The sequence below is a fragment of the Ranitomeya variabilis genome, chromosome 6, assembly GCF_051348905.1.
Source record: "Ranitomeya variabilis isolate aRanVar5 chromosome 6, aRanVar5.hap1, whole genome shotgun sequence".
In the NCBI taxonomy this organism is placed as follows: domain Eukaryota; kingdom Metazoa; phylum Chordata; class Amphibia; order Anura; family Dendrobatidae; genus Ranitomeya; species Ranitomeya variabilis.
This window is the reverse complement of record NC_135237.1, coordinates 61704664-61728304: the sequence shown is the minus strand read 5'-3', so window position 1 is coordinate 61728304 and position 23641 is coordinate 61704664. Positions and strand designations below refer to the sequence as shown.

The 23641-nt window shown below is 42.8% G+C and overlaps 1 protein-coding gene across 2 annotated transcripts in view; it reads left to right on the top strand.

The window, feature by feature from the left end:
- The window catches only part of WDR37 (WD repeat domain 37), a 160088-nt gene that overhangs the window by 104994 nt on the left and 31453 nt on the right, over window positions 1-23641 (top strand). The window contains exons 11-12 of one of the 2 annotated variants that reach the window (XM_077268541.1): window positions 2738-2972; window positions 3729-3870. In XM_077268541.1, the coding sequence (XP_077124656.1) occupies window positions 2738-2972; window positions 3729-3870 (377 nt within the window). Of the gene's footprint in view, window positions 1-2734; window positions 2973-3728; window positions 3871-23641 lie in introns of both variants that reach the window. The other variant, XM_077268540.1, reaches the window with a different exon arrangement.

Genomic DNA, 23641 nt, shown 5'->3' with positions numbered 1-23641 from the left:
ATAGAGGTCCTTGAGACCTCTATGGTTACTGATGCCGGCCTGCTGTGAGCGCCACCCTGTGGTCGGCGCTCATAGCAAGCCTGCAATTCAGCTACATAGCAGCGATCTGATGATTGCTGCTATGTAGCAGAGCTGATCCAGTTGTGCCAGCTTCTAGCCTCCAGGCTATTGAAGCATGGCAAAAGTAAAAAAAAAAAAAAAAAATGTTTTAAAAAAATATGAAAAAAAATTACGTTTAAATTACCCCCCTTTCGCCCCATTCAAAATAAAACAATAATAATAAAAAAAAAAATCAAACCTACACATATTTGGTATCGCCGTGTTCAGAATCGCCCGGTCTGTCAATAAAAAAAAAAGGATTAACCTGATCGCTAAATGGCAAAAATTCGAAACGCCATAATTACGTTTTTTTGGTCACCAGCTGGGCACGCAAAAAATAAGCCCTCACCTGACCCCAGATCACGAAAAATGGAGACGCTATACGGGTATTGGAAAATTGCACAATGTTTTTTTTTTTTGTGTGTGTGCAAAGTTTGGAAATTTTTTTGCCATTTAGATAAAACGTAACCTAGACATGTTTGGTGTCTATGAACTCGTAATGACCTGGAAAATCAAAATGGTAGGTCAGTTTTAGCATTTAGTGAACCTAGCAAAAAAGCCAAACAAAAAACAAGTGTGGGATTGCACTTTTTTTGCAATTTCACCGCACTTGGAATTTTTTTCCCGTTTTCTAGAACACGACATGCTAAAACCAATAATGTTGTTGAAAAGTGCAACTTGTCCCGCAAAAAACAAGCTCTCACATGGCCATATTGACGGAAAAATAAAAAAGTTATGTCTCTGGGAAGGAGGGGAGCAAAATTCGAGAACGCAAAAACGGAAAAGGGCAAGGTCATGAAGGGGTTAATACACTAGGGAAGAATAGGGACGAAATAAATCTATTGTCAGTGTTTCTCTGCAGTGTGTGTTGCAAACACATAGCTTTACAGCACGCACATAACACTGCTACATGCACAGTACGCATACTTTCTGCTGTGCCGCATACTTTCTGCTGTGCCGCGTACTTTCTGCTGTGCCGCGTACTTTCTGCTGTGCCGCGTACTTTCTGCTGTGCCGCGTACTTTCTGCTGTGCCGCGTACTTTCTGCTGTGCCGCGTACTTTCTGCTGTGCCGCGTACTTTCTGCTGTGCCGCGTACTTTCTGCTCTGCCGCGTACTTTCTGCTCTGCCGCGTACTTTCTGCTCTGCCGCGTACTTTCAGCTCTGCCGCATACTTTCAGCTCTGCCGCATACTTTCAGCTCTGCCGCATACTTTCAGCTCTGCCGCATACTTTCAGCTCTGCCGCATACTTTCAGCTCTGCCGCATACTTTCAGCTCTGCCGCATACTTTCAGCTCTGCCGCATACTTTCAGCTCTGCCGCATACTTTCAGCTCTGCCGCATACTTTCAGCTCTGCTACACACATGCTCAACTTTCCCGCATGTGCAACTTTCCCGCATGTGCACACTCACAGCTAAAATACACACACACAGCTCAGCTACATCAACACAAAGGCAACGTTCAGCTACATAAAAACACAGCTCAGATGCATGAACACACAGAGCTGTGCTTCATCCGCACATGCACATAGCTCTGCTGCATCAATAAACACAGCACTACTATGTTAATGCACACAGAGCATTGCTGCAGAAATGCACACATACACAAAACTCTGCTGCATCAGCGCACATCCACACACAGCTTTGGTGCAATAGCACACACTGCACTGCTGCACACTCCGTATTTGAAAGTTCCTTCCAGATATGTGAGTGATCCCTTGAACGGAGAGGTCCTCCAGCTAGTCAGGACCTGCAGCATCTGTGCAGCCTTGGGCCCCTTTCACACATCCGTTTTTTGCTGTCAGTTGCAATCCGTTGAATTTTGAAAAAACGGATCCGGTGACTGATGCCGCCAGATCCGGTTTTTTTTCTCATAGACTTGTATTAGCGATGGATTGCGACGGATGGCCTCACGTTTCATCCGTCGTTCGCCGGATCTGTAGAAAATTGTTGTGATCCGGTGGCCGGAGACAAGGGACAAAGTAAAGTTTTTTTTGTCTCCGTCGGAAGCTTATGGCGCCGGATCCATCAAATGACGGAATGCGGTGACTGATTCCTTTTTTTTTTAAATAGAGCATGCTCTGATTTTTTTTAGGATCCAATTAGCCGGATCAGCTAGTCTGATCCGGCGAAAAAACGGATCCATCGCATCAATTTGCGACGGAGCCAACGGATTGTGACTGATGGCAAAAACCTGATGTGTGAAAGGGGCCTTAGTGTGGAGCTGGAGGAGGGAGAGCTGTGCAGGGGCATACTTATCCCAGCGATCTGGAAGGACGCTGTTTGAGTGGTCTCTTCGATTCCTAGGAAACTGCATCCAGACTATAGGACGCACACTCTGCACAGACTTTTCATGAAGATTTTTTTTCTTGCTGGAAAATGCGTCTTCTAAATAAAATAGGTTATAACAATTTAGAATGGTGTATCTCCCCCCCACAAAAAAAGAAAATTATCGCTATTTGAATGCTGCGAGCCAAATACGAAAACCTGTAAAATTGTGGTGACAGAACCAGCACATTCCTTGTATCCCACCATTTGGTTGTGGTTTATGACCCTGAGTCCGGTAACAGCTGTGTGTGGGGCCGAAGATCACATCAATGTGGATAACTAAAGTAACACGCCACTTTTTATTTCAGCAGATTTCTGCCGAGGAAGAAGTGGATTTTTCAGATAAAGACGACCTTGACGCCGACGGAGATATTTCCAGTGATTGTCCTACTGTCCGAGTTCCCATAACCTCACTTAAAAGCCATCAGGGAGTGGTCATAGCGGCTGATTGGCTGGTGGGGGGCAAACAAGCCGTCACCGCGTCGTGGGATAGAACTGCCAACTTGTATGACGTAGAGACATCGGAGCTCGTCCACTCCCTGACAGGTAACATTTTCGTGCAGTAATGTGTGTCTGAGGCCACCCTTAGATTATTGCCCCACCCTCAAGCATCTTTTGTTTATGCCAATAAATAGATTGGGTGTTATTTTTTTTTTTTCTTGTTGGATGAGTGGTGCTAGGGAAGAATAGCAGCTACTTATCTTTTCAAAGAGTTTTATTTTTCATGACTTCCCCACCGATCAGCTGTTTGTAGGTCACACGGTGACCGGAAGTAGTCAGTCCACAGAGCCGAGACATAAATGCTCCTAACTGTCTCTAGTGGCCATTCTTGGGTACAGCAGCTCCGCTAACAATTGGATAGGTCATGAATATTGAAGACCTACGTAACCTTTTAGGGGGATTTCAGGTATAGAATACTGTATCTATCCATAAAGGGGTATTCCCCCTTGTAACTACATGCATTACTCTCCCGTACGTGATCCCTAAAAAAAGGGATACAGATGAAACCCAAAATGCTGTGGTTGGGCTTTTAAGGAACGCTTGGCATAGAAAATTACTCCCACAACAAAATAGCTAAGCAAATCTCCTCCTATTCTTTCATCCTATTTTATCATTATAAAAGCGGCGCTGTCCTGGCTTCATGCACTGTCAGTTACTTGTGATCGCAGCGCCGGTTGTGTACTGATTGTGGGGGTGATGGTAGCCCACAATCTGATATTGCGTTCCTTAGTCCCGAGTATCTCACACTTCACTATGTGTTTTCCTTTATGGTAGTGTAAGCAATGTGGTTTCTCTTTTCAGGTCATGACCAGGAGTTAACCCACTGCTGCACACATCCCACCCAGCGTCTTGTAGTGACGTCTTCCCGTGACACAACTTTCCGGCTGTGGGATTTTAGAGACCCTTCAATACATTCTGTGAATGTTTTCCAGGGCCACACTGAGTAAGTACAAAACAGTTGGATACCGCAGACTAGCATGTGTAATTAATCGTGGCATTAAAAATATTATCCAAAATTTACGGCCTCTCAACAAAAATCCTTCTTCTTTGGTCTTGCATCTAGCACGTTGACTTAAAGGGAACCTGTCACTCCCAAAATCGAAGATGAGCTAAGCCCACCAGCATCAGGGGCTTATCTACAGCATTCTGTAATGCTGTAGATAAGCCCCCGATGTATCCTAAAAGATGAGAAAAAGAGGTTAGATTATACTCCCCCAGGGGCGGGCGGTCCGATCCGGTGGGCGTCGTGGTCCGGCACCTCCTATCTTCATCAGATGACGTCCTCTTCTTGTCCTCACGCTCCGGCCCAGGCGTACTTTGTCTTCCCTGTTGAGGGCAGATCAAAGTACTGCAGTGCGCAGGCGCCGGGAAAGGACAGAGAGGCCCAGCGCCTGCGCACTGCAGTGAAGCTGCAGCGTGAAGACCATAAGAAGACGTCATCTGATGAAGATAGGAGGCGCCGGACCGGACCGCGACACCCATCGGACCGGACCAGCAGCAGGACCGCCCCTGGGTGAGTATAATCTGACCTCTTTTTCTCATCTTTTAGGATACATCGGGGGCTTATCTACAGCATTACAGAAGGCTGTAGATAAGCTCCTGATGACGGTGGGGTTACCTCACCCTCGATTTTAGGGGTGACAGGTTCCCTTTAATGGCATCCTGTCTGATTGGTTTGGAGCCACTAAACCAACTACCTGATGTAAAGACACGTCCATATTAAAACCAGAGATGAGTGATAATCTGGGGATCGTCCGGGAGATCAGTCCTGTGCCAGCAGGTGCTTGCGCATTGCATGTGATCAGTATACCCGATTTCGGTGCAGACGCACCAGTGAACTCCTCTCCCGTGTAATACATAGTCCTTTTCACGCATTGTTCCATTTGGGCTGGGGCGTGTTTGGATAGAAGACCCTAGCTGTGTTACAAGAAACTGGTGGTGTAGTTGCCCCAAATGTAGTGCCAGCCGCATTACAACTCCAGCTAAGCGAAAAAAACGCAAGGATGCGGCATCATTTAAAGCACCACTCCAGTGTTGTTGTTTTTTTTATTACACAGCTGGAGTGGTGCTTTGAATGTAAGTTCCCTGCCCACTGTCTGATACTCACCTGCCACCACCTTCATCCGTTTCCAGCGTCGCTCCTTTTGGTCTCTGGCAAAAAGTGACTTGCCGGCAGCTCCAGTGTTTCATGGAGAAGCATGGAGGTCACTTTACAGTCCAAATCCATGTGAGCTTCATTCTGACCTCGTTCTGACTCTCAGACTTGCATTGAGATGTTGTGATGTAACCTCTCAATCCTGGCCAGTCAGAAGCTGCAAGATACATATATTCTCCATAATGGAGCTAGAAAACAGCAGGCAATGTTGCATATGAAAGCAGTGAAGTGTGTACACTTATATTGCACCCATCGCCGATCAGTGGAAGTGAGGACGGCTCATTTTACAGAGTGGGCTGCATAGGGGCTGACTGTAGCGGAGGCAAGGAAAGAATCGCACTTGCGACTTTCCAGGAGTGATCCCCTTTCCCAAACATTCGCTATGTACTTTATGCAAGAAGAAAGCTATTCAGCTCCCAATCATGATGATCAATAGAACTATATTTTTATTTTGATCCTTAAAAAAAAGAAAAAAACACAAAAAAAGCAATCGCTTTGAAAAAATATAAATGTGTGTAGTGTAAGGGTTGGTGACACCATAAAATCCCAACGCGTTTTGAACGCTAACTATGTTTTCAGAAAAATATTTAGTATTGAGAGTCCTCAGTGGTTGATACCTTTTAATAGCTAAAGGGTATCAACCACTGAGGACTCTCAATTCTAAATATTTTTCTATCTACTGGCTAACACGGTACAAAGATATATCTTTCCTATATAAACTGTGTTTTTGGTCCTTGTTAATCAGACCTCTGGGTTAAGAATGTCATTGGCATTTTGTGGCGTTCTGCTTCCTGCAATACGTGGCCATGCGCCACGGCCGGCACCCGCCTCCAGAAGGTTCCTCCCCCCCCTCAAGATATATATAAGCAGGCTAAAAAATGATCAGGCCGAATAAGCGAGCAGTCCGCTCATTTGTCAGGTGGTTGCCGGCCTGGCATGACTTGCTGATAGTCGGGAATGAGAGTTTCCTGGTGTGGTCTAAATGGGACATAACTGTAGGGAAAAGCCAAATATCTAGAAATCTACAAATGCAACTTTCCGTTAGACTGAAGCAAGCGTGATTTGCGTCCAATGCAATGAAGGCACCCAGCTCCTCTATACCGTAAGCTTCGTGGGTGATCATGATTTATAGCAAATTCTCCAATGACGCCATTTATAAATGCATGAGTTGTATAAAAAAATCATTTAAAAAAAATAAATAAAATAAATTCAATAGCCTGAATTGTAACAATAAAAACAATAGATCCCTGTTAAACATATTGTCCTCTGCAGACGAGTGGCTATCTTCTGTCCATATACTGTAGACTTCTCTTTTTCCCTCTGTGTGACCTTTCCAGTTGATCCTAAAAAACCTTCTTTTTTTCCTTCTAATCTCCGCCATTTCCGTATACCTTTTCATGTACATTAAGCCACTTCCCCAGAACCCACCTATGGACTTTATTTCACTCTGTAATACATTTAGATGTAAAACTGTCCTGTAGAGATTCCAATTTCTAAGTCCCTAAGCTTATTACCCGGGCCTGAGTAATACTTGTGAGCTGGAGTGGGCTATCTGAATGGAGATTTGCAGCTGAAATATGACTTGTATGGCCTGTGTGAATGCTCGGCTTGCCTTTTCATAATTTCATTGCTACTATATCTTAATAAAGAGCTTTTCTTAAGAGTGTCTGCAGCTGTGCGATAAGACCCGAGCCACGGCGGCACGCTGCGGACGTATGCACAAATTTTTAACAAGCCTTCAATCTGTCCTGCGTTGGCCCATTAACTAGACTATTAATATATGAGCCGGCACATTGTTTACTGAGGCAGCAAGTCTTTAAATAAAAAAAGAAAAATAAGAATATAATGGCTCCATTAAAATAATGAGCAAATATTTATGACTTTGCAAGGACAAAAATTGTCAGATTTTTTTATTTATTTATTTTTTTGTGTGTTTTTTCTTCTGTTCCAGCAGATGGCGCTATAAGACTTTCACTAGGAGCTCGGCCTCGTACTGGGTCTAGAGATTTCATATATCTGTAATACTAAGGGAGACGCACGCTTCCTCCGCTTTGGGAAGACTCGCCTTATTTACACCTATTAATGAAAACAAACGGGTTTGTGGGTTTAGGAGGGATCAAGGTGCGAGAAGGCTCCGATGGTTTACAAGGCGCCGGAGTATTCGGAGTCAAAGGTTACGCCATTTAGCTTTGTTATTTTTAGTCTGCAGAGCTGTGAGACAAATCTCGCCCATATTCCACAAATCCAGTACACACAGGCTTCGGCTGGGGTTTATTTTGTTGAAATCTACAAAAACATTTTTTTTCCATTTCTAAAAGTCCTACGTCTTTGTTGAAAGTCTGAAGTTCAAGCTTAAAGGGAAAGTGTCGCCAGGAAATGTCCTATTTCCTTAAGCTTTTCATGTGGGTTTTCCCCCCTTTTTTTGCACCTTCCTTTTTGTTTCTTTACTCCAAAAGCAATCATTTCATATTTTCTTTTTGCATTGACACAGCCATATGATTGCTTGTTTTCATAACTGGACAAATTGTTCTTTTTTTGATTCATTAAGTGAATGGTGCTCAAAATAATGAAGGAAACCCTAAAATCCCACATCCTAGATATCACTGAATGGAATATTTCAGTTGCAAATCTTTATTCATTACATAGTGGAATGCGCTGAGCACAATAAAACATAAAAATGATCAATGTAAATCACAGCTAATATCCCATGGTGGTCTGGAGTTGGAATGATTCTCAAAATCAAAGTGGAAACTCAAATTACAGGCTGATCCAACTTCAGTGGAAATGCCTCAAGACAAGAAAATGATTCTCAGTAGTGTGGGTGGCCTCCACGTGCCTGTATGACATCCCTACAATGGAAGGGCATGCTCCTGATGAGGCGGTGGATGTTTTCTTGAGGGATCTCCTCCCTAACCTGGATTAAAGCATCAATCAACTCCTGATCTGTGGTGCAACTTGACTTTGGTGGATTGTATGAGATATGATGTCCCAGATGTGTTCTGTTAAGGCCCCGTCTCACATAGCGAGATCGCTAGCGAGATCGCTGCTGAGTCACTAGTTTTGTGACGCAACAGCGACCTCAGTAGCGATCTCGCTATGTGTGACACGTACCAGCGATCAGGCCCCTGCTGTGAGCCCTGCAGGGCCGCGCTTAGTAACCCGATGTTTACCCTGGTTACCAGCGTAAATGTAAAAAAAAAAAAAAACACTACATACTCACCATCTGATGTCCGTCAGGTCCCTTGCCGTCTGCTTCCTGCTCTGAGTGCCGCCGTACAGTGAGAGCGCAGCACAGCAGTGACGTCACCGCTGCGCTCTGCTCTCACTGTACGGCGGCTCAGTCAGAGCAGGAAGCAGACGGCAAGGGACCTGATGGACACCGAAAGGCGAGTATGTACTGTTTGTTTTTTTTGGTAACCAGGGTAAACATCGGGTTACTAAGCGCGGCCCTGCGCTTAGTAACCCGATGTTTACCCTGGTTACCCGGGTGCTGCAGGGGGACTTCGGCATCGTTGAAGACAGTTTCAACGATGCCGAAGTCGTTCCCCTGATCGTTGGTCGCTGGAGAGAGCTATCTGTGTGACAGCTCCCCAGCGACCACACAACGACTTACCAACGATCACGGCCAGGTCGTATCGCTGGTCGTGATCGTTGGTAAATCGCTATGTGAGACGGGGCCTTTAGATTCAGGTTTGGGGAACGGGCGGGCCAGTCCATAGCATCAATGCTTTCATCATGCAGGAACTGCTGACACACTTCAGCCACATGAGGTCTGGCATTATCGTGCATCAGAAGGAACCCAGGGCCCAGTGCACCTGCATATGATCTCACAAGGGATCTGAGGATCTCATCTTGGTACCTAATAGCAGTCAGGCTACCTCTGTGGCGAGCACATGGAGGGCTGTGCGGCCCTCCAAAGAAATGCCACCCCACACCATTACTGACCCACTGCCTAACCGGTCATGCTGAAGAATGTTGCAGGCAGCAGATCGCTCTCCATGACGTCTTCAGACTCTGTCACATGTACTCAGTGTGGATGTCGGGCCCTCATATCACCCTCATGGACTCTGTTTCTGACAGTTTGAACAGACACATGGATGTTAGTGGCCTGCTGGAGGTCATGTTGCAGGGCTCTGGCACTGCTCCACTTGTTCCTTCTTGCACAAAGGAGAAGGTAGCAGTGCTGCTGCTGGGTTGTTGCCCTCCTACTGCTGGATTGTTGCCCTCCTACAGCCCCCTCCACATCTCCTGGTATAGTATCCTGTTTCCTGGTATCTGCTTCATGCTCTGGACACTGCTGACAGACACAGCTACCCTTCTTGCCACTGCTCGCATTGATGTGCTATCCTGGATGAGCTGCACTCCCTGAGCAACTTCTGTGGGTTGTAGACACCGCCTCATTCTACTGTACAGAACGTTTAGGGGTGAGAGTAATGACAAAATTCTAAAGTAACAAAAACAGCCAAAAAGGATGAGAAGAGAGAAATGGTCTGTGGTCACCCCTTACAGAACCACTTCTTTACAAGGGTTGTGTTGCTAATTGCCTATCATTTCTATTTGTTGTCTGTTCCATTTGCACAGAAGCAAATCTTTTGCAATGTGTGTCTGTGTGTGTCACACTAAGTATGGAGAACAGAAGGCGGAGAAGAGAACTATCTGAAGACTTGAGAACCAAAATTGTTAAAAAAAAAAATCAACAATCTCAAGGTCACAAGTTCATCTCCAGAGATCTTGATGTTTCTTTGTCCTTGGTATGCTACATAATCAAGAAATTTGCAACATAGTATAGACATAACACCTCTCTCACTTTCACTCAAAATCTCTGTGACCATATGACGTATCTTTAGGGTATATATATGGTGTTTAAGAGGTTTAATCAGTTTTAGGATCTGGTCACGGTTTTTGGAGAATATTTAGTGATTTTTAATTTTCCATATCACTGTTCTTATTACAATAAAAAGTCCTGAAATTTGCCATTTTTTACTCTGACCCTAATATTAGACGGACACATCTGTTCTGCACAGAACTCAGGTGTCGGCTCATCATTACCAGACTGGATTACAAGGAAAGATTACACAATGTCTCACTATGCACAGTAGGTGGCATCACAGCTCGCCTCCTTTCCTTCCCGATGCAGTGACCTCTGAACTGATCACTAAGAACGTCTACAACTTTCTCCCATAGAAGTCTGGTAGAGATGGTCCATTTCTTTCTTTCTACCGTGTGGCATCACACAGACTGTGATGAGTTTTGGTCAGGAGCCTAGCTTGCATAATAAGCTGGAGGACGCCAGCAATGCCTTCTGATATCTGAGGTAGTGTCTAAGAAGGGAGCAACTCTCGTAAAGTTACATATCGGAAGTGGCAGTGGGGTATGAGCCTTTATAGTTTAGACAAAATTTAGATTAAAATACATTTTAGCTCACCAGAATACCCCTTTAAGTCCAACATGCAGGAACCCCCCCCAGAGCAAGCACTTGTTGTCAGACTGTTCCCATAAATATTAGATTGGCAAGTGTTCCCACTGAAATCGAAAGGTTCAACTGAGTCTAAAGGCAGAAATGAATGATAAAAGTAAACGAGATTAAAGAAGCACTCCCAATCTGTGTTTTTTTTATTGCCTAAATGTGTGTGTGTGTGTGTGTGTGTGTGTGTGTTTTAAGATACCAGTTAAAGAAACACTCCTGATCTTTTTTTATATAACCTAAAACTGGTAAATGTTTGTTAATATTCTCACCGATCGCTGTCCTCTCCTGTTTCCTGTTCTGCTCTGGTCCTCGTCTGGGTCACGTGACTTCTCTTCTAACTTTCGAACTCGCTGGGACTTGTGTGTGAGCCTATGGAGGATGCAGGGGTTTTATCTGACCTGCTTGATCGTAAAGCGGAGACCTCTCTTAAAAGAGCGTGGGAAGCCTTTACTGGGATATTTAAACCAGCCATATCCAGCACTTGTACCGCAAGATCAATGCTGGTATGGATAGACCAGCTTGAACAACAGATTGAGCAGAAAGTACCCCGGGAGGAATTGTTATCCTCCACTATTCCATTAATAAGAGGAGCGGATGCATTCCTAGCGGATGCATCAGCGGATTCATTGCGCTTAGCCGCCAGATCAGCTGGTCTAGTTAATGCCGCCAGACACACTCTGTCGCTTAAGAGCTTTAAGGGAAATACGCACTCAAAAATGAAACTTTGTGCAATCCCGTGTCAGGGTGAGTTTCTCTTCGGAAGTATACTAGATGAGATGCTCACCAAAGCGAATGAAAGAAAAAAGGGGTTCCCTAATCAGTCTCTTCCGTTTTATAGGAGAGTGTTTAAGAGACTTTCTTTTAATAAAAAGAAAACGTCTGGAAGCCAAGACCGTTGGGCAACAAAGGAGGGCAAACAAAGAGGGACTATGTTCAAAGGACAGTCTTCCCAGAAAGGTAGCAGGTTCCGATAGCCCAGACCCTCCAGTAGGAGGCAGACTAAAAAAATTTCCACCAAAGATGGAAGGAAATAAGAGCTAGTACTTGGGTCTGGAACGTAGTAAAGTTTGGATTAGAATTGGAATTCCTTCAAATTCCTCATGAGTCTTTCATTTTAACATCTCTTAAAGCACCGGAACAACAAATGGCTCTTGAATTGGAAATTCTAAACTTGGTGTCCAAAAACGTCCTGGTAGAAGTTCCGGTGGGTCAGGAAGGAAGGGGATTTTATTCCCCTTTGTTCCTGGTCTCTAAACCGGATGGGTCCTTTAGGACCATTATAAATTTAATGAAGTTAAACACCTTTCTTTTTAATCATAAATTCAAAATGGAGTCAATTAGTTCTACTAGCATACTTTTATTTCCTAGATGTATGATGGCTGGATTGGATCTAAAAGATGCGTATTATCATCTTCCTATACATGCCAAATACCAGCGGTATCTCAGGGTGGCATTGATCCTGGCAGGGAGAGTCTGAGATTTCCAGTTCGCAGCAATACCCTTCTGCCTCTCCATGGCACCTCGGGTACTCAGGAAAGTAATATTGGAGGTGATTTCCTTCTTGCGCCAGCAGGATATGTTGATTATACCTTATTTAGATGATTTTCTGGTAGTTGGAAACTCGACCTCCCAATGTAGTAACCGCCTTGCTCACGTAATTTCGTCTCTACAGGCGTTGGGATGGATTATCAATTTCGAAAAATCCAGACTGGTGCCAAAGACCCTTCAGACTTTCCTGGGCCTTCATCTGGATTCCACAAATCAGAAATGCCTGCTTCCATAGATAAAAAAAAAAAATTAATGATAAAAACTAAGGTTAGAACGGCAGTAGACAAACCTCGGATGTCCTTGAGAGGCTATGTCACTTTTAGGGTCCCTTACCTCCTGCATTCCGGCGGTCCAATGGGCACAGTACCGTACCCGGGTGTTGCAATATGAGGTCCTCCACAGGGAGGAAAACCTGCAGAGTCACCTAAAGGGAGTAATAACCTTGTCCGCAGAAGTATTAACCACCTTAACCTGGTTACCATCCAGTATAATCACCACTGACGCTATTCCGGATGGTTGGGCGCCCATATAGGAGACAGCCTGGCTCGGGGTCAGTGGAACATAAAGGAGATGCAGGACTCCTCAAACTTGAAAGAGCTGAATGCAATCAGTCATACATTACATGATTTTCTTCCGCAGCTTTGGGGTTCGCATGTAAGAGTCCTGTCGGACAACACTACGGCGGTCGCATATGTGAACCGACAAGGTGGAATGCAATCAAAAAAGCTGATGTCTTCCACAGAAAAGATCTTCAGTTTAGCCGAGGCCCATCTACTTTCCCTCTCAGCGGTCCATATTAGGGGGAAAGACAACTCAAAAGCAGACTTTCTGAGCCATCATGTGCTACGTGAAGGAGAATGGTGTCTCAACCACCATATATTGAAAAAGATCTTAGATTTATGGGGTCTTCCTCATATAGTTCTTTTTGCCACAAAGGAGAACAAGCAGGTGCAGAGATTTGCTCCCTGAATACATCAGATCATCCGGAGATAGTGGATGCCCTTCAAGCTCCTTGGCAGTTCAAATTGGCGTATGCCTTTCCACCGATAATATTGCTACCTCTGGTCATCAGGAAAATCAGTGAAGAGAAAGCAAGGATAATCCTCATCGCACCATTTTGGCCCAAGAGGCCTTGGCTTTCCTGGCTGCGAGCCATGTCTATAACCGACCCGTGGATCCTCCCATCGATTCCGGATCTACTCTCTCAAGGTCCATGCCTTCATCCTCAAGTGGAGCGTCTCCACTTGACGGCATGAAACTTGAGAGGCAGTTATTAAAATTAAGGGGACTTTCAGATGGCTTAATTAACACACTCCTGCACAGTAGAAATGAATTCTACAAAAATTATAGTAAAGTATGGAAGAAATTCCTGGAATTCCATACAGATACCCTCTCTAAGGAGGTTCCGATCACACCTATTTTAGAATTCCTGCAGAAGGGTAGAGAATTGGGTCTGGCTGTTAATACATTAAAGGTCCAGGTATCTGCCTTAGGGGCCCTTTATGGTTATAATGTAGCAGGAAATACTTGGGTTTCTCTATTCGAACGCATTGACCTGGTCCATATTGCTCAAGTTCCTCCCTGGGATCTAAATTTAGCTCTGGAAGCCCTAACAGGATCCCTGTTTGAGCCATTAGACTCTGTCCCCTTGAAATTCATATCTCTTAAAACAGCTATTTTGATAGCATTAACTTTGGCCAGAAGAATTAGCGATATCCAGGCCCTTTCAATAGATCCTCCCTTCTCGTTAGCATCTCATGACAAAATTATACTGAAATCACATCCGTTATACCTTCTTAAGGTGGCAGCAAAGTTTCACAGGTCACAGGAGATTATTCTTCCCTCCTTCTTGAGTAATCCTTCCACTCCAGAGAAAGAGAAGTTTCATACCCTGGATGTGAGGAGGGCTGTCCTAAAATGTTTAGATAGGTCTAGGGCCTGGTAGGGCTCTGTTTGTATCCTTTCAGGGCCACAGAAAGGGGTATGGGGTCACGAAGGGCACCTTATCCCATTGGATTAGGGATGCAATCTACCTGGCATACTCTGCAAAAGGCAAAAATTCTCTGGAGGGTATAAAGGCACATTCAGCGAGAGCAGTGGCATCCTCTTGGGCTGAGAGAGCGGACATTCCAATTGAACTTATATGTAAGGCCGCAACGTGGTCATCTCAATCCACCTTTTATAACCACTACAGGCTGGATCTTTCATCTTATTCGGAGTTGGCCTTTGGGAGAGCTGTCCTCAGCACAGTGGTCCCTCCCAGGTGATGGTTCTCTGAAATTCTCTCATGTGGGTGCTGTCGTGGCGAAGAGTAAAAAGCCGGATTACTTACCGGTAATGTTCTTTTATTGAGTTCACGACAGCACCCACTCACTACCCTCCCTAAGGTAGATATAAGCAGATCACGTATTGGTGGTTGGAGATAGGAAATTATATTTTTATATATAAGTATATAGTAGACGAAAAAAAAACCCAAACAAACTGTTATATTTTGACCTAATACTCGGGCGGTTCCTCTGGTACTCTGAAATCCAACTGAGGAGGAGAGGCGGACCGCCCCTTTTATTTCTGTAGGTTTCCTGTTCCTATGGGCGGATCCCTCTCTCATGTGGGTGCTGTCGTGGACTCAATAAAAGAGCATTACCGGTAAGTAATCCTGCTTTTTTACCTGGTGTACATGTCGCTGTTCTCCTTAATCTGGCATTTAGTTTTATTCCTCTTGTGCCTTCCCTGTATATAAACCTAGTTTAATTAGCAAATGGTCCCTGCATTGTGCCTTTATTTGTATTAAACTGCATTACCAGATGCTGCATTTGGCCAAGAGGGGGCTCCATTTCTGGAATTACTGGTAATTCCGATTTTTCGGATATGCTACAGTTGCTTCAAATTGCAGTCTCTTCAGACTTCCCAATACTAAACTAATACTAGTGACTTTCTATGAGAGAGAAAAAAGTTTTTTTCTTTATGTAAATCATGTCGTAGTTTTGTGGGCAATCCAAAATGACAACAGACAACCCCTTTAAGCTTGTAAGCAATCTCTTAAAGAATGCCAGGATCGCTGGAGTGTGCTGTTTACCTCCTGATCCCAGTGTGCCTCAGCGAGTGCACTGTTTACAAGCTAGACTGCAGCCAGTGGTCTGTCTCCTAGGCAACGAGCTGTAAACAGATGAACAGAATAGTGTTAATATCTCCAGAATGACTGTAAATTTTAATAAGCAGTAAATTGCAAAAGTGCTTGTTTTTGCAAGCACTATCCATCTATGAAGATGTGAATAGGCCTTTAATTGGGATGGCGATTAACACACTGTCAGCACTGATTGGACAGTATCAGAGTGCTTACTAATACATTTACAGGAAGAGTAACAAGAGGATCGGCACAATTCAGAATTCTAAGAAAAGATGCTTGAGAAATATTTCACGGGGCTGCGTATGAAATTGAACACCCAGAAAAAGCAATCCTGGCTTCTATAAAAAAACGCTCCATAAGAAGTGATTACAATAGCAGGCTACATTTTCTTCACTTTATTTTCCCTTTAATAATTAATTTCCCCCACTTTTCTTTTTGATCCATCTCCTTTTCTAACTTGATTTGACTTAATTTGATATCTTCGCCCATTTTGCCATCTGCTTTTTACTTGCAAGCACTTAAATGCAAAACATTCATTTTTCCATTAGAATTTTTGTCACAACTCATTTATTTTATGAGACGTTTTGAAATCTGTGTGGCTGTCTGAGATGGAATTGCCTGCCATAGACGAGCAAAACCCGCATATCCCTGATCACTTTTACGCTTTGAACAGGTATTTGTGCCCATCATTTATAAGGTGCCTTTCATGACATCCACCTTAAGTGCCATTGGAAATGGGAAGGCGGTGAATCATTATGGAGGGACTCTTGATTCATTCCGCTGATGGGAATTTACACAGAATCTTAATCTCGTTCTTCATTGGGATAACTACTTGGGCTTCATCTGCGGATATAGAGGAGATATAGTTACAGTTTAACTGTTTCAGGGATTTGGTCGATCTGTGATTTTGCTAGAAGCCCAAGATGGTTGTAGATTTCATGTGCTCCTTTCTCTAGTATTAATCTGCTTAACTCAAGGCTATCCGATCGGTGACAATAACAGCGCAGGTCTTGGACCCTATTATAACTTAGGAGGTCCGTCAGAATTCATTGTGATCTATCTATAAACTGTGAATGAATGACTCTAGTGTGACAACATCGTGGCAGAAATATAATAGTTTTTTTATTCTGCCCCTTTGCCACGTATGTATAACATTCACCCTTTGCCTGCCATCGTCTTTTACTGATATTTGTGAAAGAGTGGATCATTCTAAAGAGCTGATACCAGAGTGGTCCGGTAACAGTGTGGCAGCAGTGTAACAAGTCAGTTTGTGAAATTTCTTTTTTTTTTTCCTAAAATTTCCATGATCAGCTGTGAGTGAAATGATAAAGTGGAATCCTTTAGATGCCACATCGTATCGGCCAAGAAGTGGAGACCACATAACGTTAGTGGGATCACCTAATGCTAAGTTGCATAATGTATAAGTTTCAATGTTCTGCTGATTTAATATCTGTTGAGTCCAAACTTTGTCTGACATTAACATCAACACCAAAACGGCACCAAGAAATTCATGGCATAGGTTTCCATGTCTGAGCAGCTGCCAAAAGCTGTACGTCATCTTGTAGAAATGAGTGAGATGCTATAGCTGAAAGGTAGGCACCAAATCAGTATTGATGCCTATGGATTTAGAAATGAAGGTCATTACGGGTCCTGTAGGTGTCTGTTTTTTTTTTTTCGTCTATATTGTACATATGTGAAAATCATCCAAAGTTTAGATCTTTTTGGGGGGAATGTTTCTCCAGAAAGACATGGTCTTAGATTGTCATCTGACCTCCTACAGACGCAATGAAATGTTGACCAGATGTTCCACTTGTTGACCCACATGCTCTACATTCAGTACAGATTTTGCTTTACTTGGCTGTAATTCTAGAAAGTCCCTGTATTTTAACTTTTCCTAGCTCTATAATCCCACTATATTATAATATGGAGGTAATGGGACTTATCACAGAACCGTAGATTAGAAGCGACATATAATAAGTCAGCACGGGTGCCAAGTCTTCAAGTGGTTCCTAGCCGAGAGTATTAATAACAAGAGGTAACATGATGACGTTCCCCCTCGGGCGTAGCTTACATCCTACATGACAGTTTGGGGAGATCTCTTTCCATGCTGTTATCCAGTCAGATATCTTGTTTGATTCTGACAGCATCTTCTTCGGCGCTTCCGGTAAGCCCACGGTTAATTTTAGGACACGATGCCAACTTAGATCATACTGCATCAGCATTTCATGGTCCAGCATCCTTCACATCATATTTTTTTTTCCTTGTGTGTGAAATTTCAGCAGATTGTTATGCAAAACAGTTTGCCGTCTCTGTGTGACTGGGGAGACAGCTGTTAGTCCTAATGAGGAGTGCTAGCATCACAGTATTTCCGTTGATTGAGACCCACATAGGGAGCAGAATGTTCCAGTTCGGGCAGTGGTGTGTGGTGAGAAAGTGCCATGCTGTCAGCTGGAAGTACATGCTCTGCTGCTCCCTACGACAAGATAAATGAGTTTTGCTGGGGTTTGGCAGAGTCTGAATCTTTTTTTTTTTTTTTTTTTTTCATTTTCCGGAGGATAGTAGCAGCCTACCAAACGCCCCACGAGACTTACTGCTTAAAGTGTCTCAAGCCTATACTCGTGGCACAGCCTGACCTCCCTAATGCTCCAAAGTACCTGTCATACCTGTGAGTTATTAAAATCCTAATGCCTTCTAGCATCCCATTAAGACATGGTCCGGTGGTCTGCCATTGATGCCTTCCTTAATGACTAATTTAGTTAGAAGCCATTTAACCTCTGTCTAACCTAAAGTGATCTCTAAATGGAAGCTGAACCAAGTGTGTGGAAGGGATCTCAAAACTATCCCAAGGAAACAACATGTGTACCCATCCCATGTACAATTAAAAATATTAGTATCTTACTTATAAGTAGTAGCTACTCTGACTAAAGTAATGTTTAGAATAATGGCTCTTGAAATTTATGAAAAAACACATGAGATGCTTAGCACAAAATTTGGCCAAAAATTGTGAGCCCATCCACCAGGGTCAAGGTAATCTCATGGATCGGATGGGTCCCTGACCTAACTGCCTAGTGTGAACACTTACCTCTGGCTAATGTCTTGGTAAAGCCTATATTTATGGGTAGGTCGGAACAAAGTGTGATTGGATGTAATTAAAATCACACCATGGTGAGGTGCAGGGTATACAAGTCAGAAAAACAGATACATAATAAGTAGTGGAAAACTGATTAAACAAAAGAACTAGTCTGAACTAGTGCATACCAAAAAACTCACATGGCAAATAAAGAAAGAGGTTGCACTAAATTGTACTAAGAAAAGTCGATGTGAAATCCATGAAGTGTGACTAGCATAATGGCTTTTGAAATTTTACGAAAAAACACATGAGATGCTTAGCACAAAATTTGGCCAAAAATTGTGAGCCCATCCACCAGTAATGTTTAATTCAGAGGTATTGTAGAATGCGAAAAAGATAGTAAGTGGACAAAAGTGTTGGCATAGACATCTTAGTAATTCTGTGTTTTTCATTCATCCCCATTGCCGTGGATGTATACATCCGACCCCTCGCCATGGAGACTACTTCTTCTAACATTACTGAAAGAAGGGGTCATGCTAGAGAGCTCACTAATACCAATGTGGCTTTGTAATAGGGGTCACTGGTGTAACAAATCTGGTCATGACATTTCTTCCGTCCTAAATATTTCACCATCAACTTTGAGTGATGGTATTGAGAAGTGGAAGCATTTACGAATCACAGCAACTCGCCCATTAAGTGGAAGACCACATGAATTTACAGAGTGGTGCTGCTTCCATAGTGTATAAAAGTAGCCAAAGTTCTGCTGACTCGATAAGTGCAGAACCTCCTCTGGTATTGACAAAAACACAAAATATGGGTTTCCAAGCCCAAGCAGCTGCATTAGGATAGTGATATGAAGCCGTCGCTGTAGCTGTTAAAACATGTTCTTTGGAGTGACAATTCGTGTCTCTCTATCTGAAAGTCTGGTGGACGAATCGGGGTTTGGTAAATGCTAGGGGAGCATGACCTGCCTGACTACCTTGAACCAACGATAAGAGTTTGGTGGAGGAGGGATAATGCTATGGGGTTGCATTTCAGGAGGTACCCCTGGCCCCTTAATTTCAGTGGAAGGATATCAAAATGCTTGAGCATACAAAGACCTTTCTTAAACACTTGTATGCTTCCAATTTTGGGGGGACAGTTTGGTGAAGGCCCTTCTCTTCCACCATGACTGTTGCCCCAGTGCACAAAGCGAGGTTCGTAAAGGAATGGTTAGGTAGTTTGATGTAGAAGAACTTGACTGCCTCTCAACGAGCTAGATCAGACTGTAGGCCCGGTTTCTTATTTAACATCCATGTCTGACCTCACAAATGATCTTCTGGATGAATAGGCAAAGATCCCAAGCGACACTCTAAAATCTTAGAAGGCCTTCCCAGAAGAGTGGAAGCTGTTATAACTGTAAAGGATGGAAAACGCAATTTTAATGTCTGTGGATTTACAGTGATTTGCCTGGAGACGTACTGAGTAGATAAAGGAGAGCTGTTATTCACTATCCACAATGTCAGATTTTTTTTTTAAGCTCAGACCTCTATCGTTAAATTCTTTCCAGTCTGGAAAATAAATGGGAGGCAGCCAGGTCTATTCACCACTAGGCAATTGGAGTTATTTTAACCAATAAATCACAGGTTTGGAGGCCTTTCTTAGGATAACAAAGTAGGACTAAGAGGAGCATTAGTAGGTCATCTGGCTGTATCGTCTTCTGAAGCATTCAGTGGGTGCCTGATGGAGAAACATTGATGGGAAAGGCTCACCATGGCCCACAAGGACCAAGACCTGCTCGTCGGAAACAAGAGCCACAACAGATTGTAAACCATGGATGGGTAGTGGGGTCGTGGCCACTGCAACCAGAGTCCTATTGCTGCCACGTAGACCTTTTAGGGGAAGAAGGGAGCAAACTGGGGAATTGAATTCTTGGAAATATGGAATTATCGGTAGGTAGTTGAGTGGAAGATGACCTGCCGAAATCTCTTACCAGAAGCCATGAATAAAATGCACAGTGGCAGTTCGAGTAGTCGTGGGAGCACAAGCTGGCGTCTAGGCTAGGCTAGCAATGGCAGATTTTGTGGCAAAAGCTGGGTATAAGCAAGGAGCTAGGGCGACACAGAGTTAAGTTAAAGTGCTACCAGTCACCCACCCGCCACCATCAACATACATTTTACATTGCAAAATATGTAGAGATAATGCCTGTCAATAATAAATGATCTTTTTGTATTTCCGTTTTTAATTTCAACGAAATAGTTAAGTGGAAGAATTATTTATAGCTGTAATTTTGCTGTAACCCCTCAACAGCAAAATACAAAGAGACAGAACAATATGTAAAGCAAGAATGGAGGAAATGCAGGATTGGATGCACAAAATTGGCAATATAATACATCTAGGACGGTTAATTTTCTCATTAATTACTCTGATTTACATTCTCATTATTCATGGAGTAAGTAGGATTCTTACTGAAAGCATTGTACGCTCATATGTTTCCTCTGTGGAGCTGCCAGAGAAGCCTTTGGAGTGAAATGGCAATTGCAGAAATATTTTGCACAATTTTTCAGAAAAGATTAGTTTAATTTGGACAATCCATAGATTTCTGTTATGTTAGAGACTAATATAGACATTTTTTACTTTATAATATGACAGATATTTTTCGGGAAGTGATCTTACTGTGTGGGGAGCATGTACTGCCTGTTTCTTGGGCTTCTCTCCATGTACAACCCCATTTAGTGGTGAATTATTAGTTTCACACTTAACTGTACTAACTTTACTGGGTAAGTAAATGTGCAATAAGTTATACAGTATTGGGAATTTATAGGATTTACTATTTTTCTTTTGAAGTTAAGAATCAAAACTGCTCCACAGCCCTAAATCCAGCTCATAAATTTCTCACAATTAGTAATGATACTTCACTTGCTATGATTTTGCAACCTATACTGGTCCAGGCTCATCTTTTTCAGAGTAGACCGTTGTGGTTGCTGAGTGGACAATGTTTTAAATACTTTAAATCACACTAGGGGATAATTATTATTGCGTTCAGCAGGCAGGCAAAACAAAATTAGATTGCAACCATTTTTATCTTGTATAAAAAGTCTAAATTTGCTTAAAATTCTTCACATGACACGTTGGTCTCCGTCTCTTCGGAAGTGTATTAGGTAACATGCATAAAAAGTTGAAATTTGCTCAAGCAAAATTTTACAGTGACTTTGAGACGTTTGACACAGTGCTCTTTGGCTCTTATCTAACACCGGGAAGTTTATGGTCATGCATAAAAAGCTGCGCTGGGTCAATTTGTACCAAATGTATAATTAAGGTGCGACATTTGATAAATATGGAGTGGCATTGAAGGGAGTACACTGAAAATTTGCCGTAATTTGAGCCATTTGTTTTGAATATGTGATCCACTACACCATCCTCGAAATTTTGTTTGCAGGCTACTTTGTTTTTTCTTAGTTGTGTGTCTTAGGAATGAAGAGGTGGTGTAGTACTTGAGGTTGTACACTGCAGGACAAAATTGTGTAAAAGTTTTTTATTGTGCTTCTTAATTTTTTTTCTAAATAGTATAAAAAATGGCACTTTGTGAATCTGGACTGAAACTTTGTTAAATCAGGAGTTTTTTTTTGTACGAGTGCCGGTATATTTGCTTATGCAATGGTGGTGGTTAGAAATATCTATTCCATAAAGGAAAAAATAAATAAATGAATGTCACATATCTCAGGTAAAGGAATTGATTAAAAAAATTATCCAATTTTCAGGCACACGTCTGCACATACAAATACGGTAATTAAAACTCACATACTGTAAACAGGCTGAAGGGCTATTTCAATAAAGTTTTTCTGACCATCCTTGGATGCCTGTAATAGTTGTATGTAGAGCCTTATTGCCTCCCCACCCCCAAGAAAAAAAAACCCCTTTTGGATTCCTGTTACTTTACATTGCATCTGATGATGAACACCGGGGTGGTTACAGGAGTGTGCATTCGTCTGCATTTTTCATCCTCCCCAGATGCCACATCCACAGTATTTGCTGACGAGTGGCTTCATTCCATCTCATCCCACAGATGCTTCATTGGATTGAGATAATCTCCAGCTAATTTACAATATGGGACACATTGGAGTAGATATGGATCAGCACCCAGTGAAGTATTTTCAGCACAGTCTGAAGGCCATCAGCCGCCGCCGAATTCTAGCTTCATTTGGAAGACCACATTTATGGATCTTAGGGGAAAATGTAAAGAGCAGTTCTTAGGGAGATATAGACCCAAGCAGCCAATGCAAGAAATAACACAAATCTCATAATTTTTACAACCCAAAATTAAGGCAGAGTAAATATTTTGTGTTTTGTTGTGTTGACAGATTGCAGCTCATTTTTACGAAAAGTAAATATCTTAAAAGCCGGTTTTGGCAGTCAAAGCCCACTACACGGAGCTCTTCTTTATTGCAGTCAGTCTAAGGCATTGTCGTAACATGAAAATTGGTTTGAATTGCAGATTTCTTGTAAAACTAAGCTATTTTGCAGTGTACCTTTTATTAAAAATCCTCTCCGTTCTCAAAATCGAATTTTTTATTCTATAGTTTACTGCTCATTGGCTAAGTTACCGGCCACCTCTGCAATCAGTTGCTGAATCCGGCCATCTTCAGTGTTCCGTTGCGCTCTTCTGATACTACAGAGGTGAAGCTGCCTCTACTTCCAGCATAGGAGAGTGCACAATTCAGACCAGTAGCACAACCACGCCGCCGGTCCAAACTGTCAATCTTCAGAAGCACACTATGTACCAGCAAGTAGGAAGCCGGGACGATGGACAGCGGTGTGCTCCTGAAGACAGAAGAGGAGAAAACTATTCTAACTAAAAAGGGAACTCACTGATCCTAGCCGTGCACGTCACTTCTGTCACTTCTTCTGTACGCCATGGTATGTGGCTATGCTTGGAATACAAAGAAGCTGTGTTCTTCCTTTTAGCATCAGAGCTCAATAGTTCCTGCCCAGAGCTGAAATGATTGGCAATGCCTATGACACTTTTCTGAAGGCATCGTTTTGAGTGAATGTTTTTGTCATCCACTTGTACAATGGGACCAAACTGACTAAATACCAATGGATAAGGCATGTTATCTGTAATATTGGTAATTTAGAGGATTTTAAGGCTATGCTCACACATTCATTTCCATTTTTACATCCATCAAAAATATACCATATTCTCTACATGTCAAATGTTTTGCCTCCGTTTTTTTCCACTTTTTTAAAACTGAAGTTGGTACAGTAAACTGTCTGAATTTCCTATTTCCTTTCCTATTGATGGCTGGAAAACAGACATCTTCAATTTTTCATCCGTGGTTTTTTTTAATGGTTTTCCATAGACTTGAAT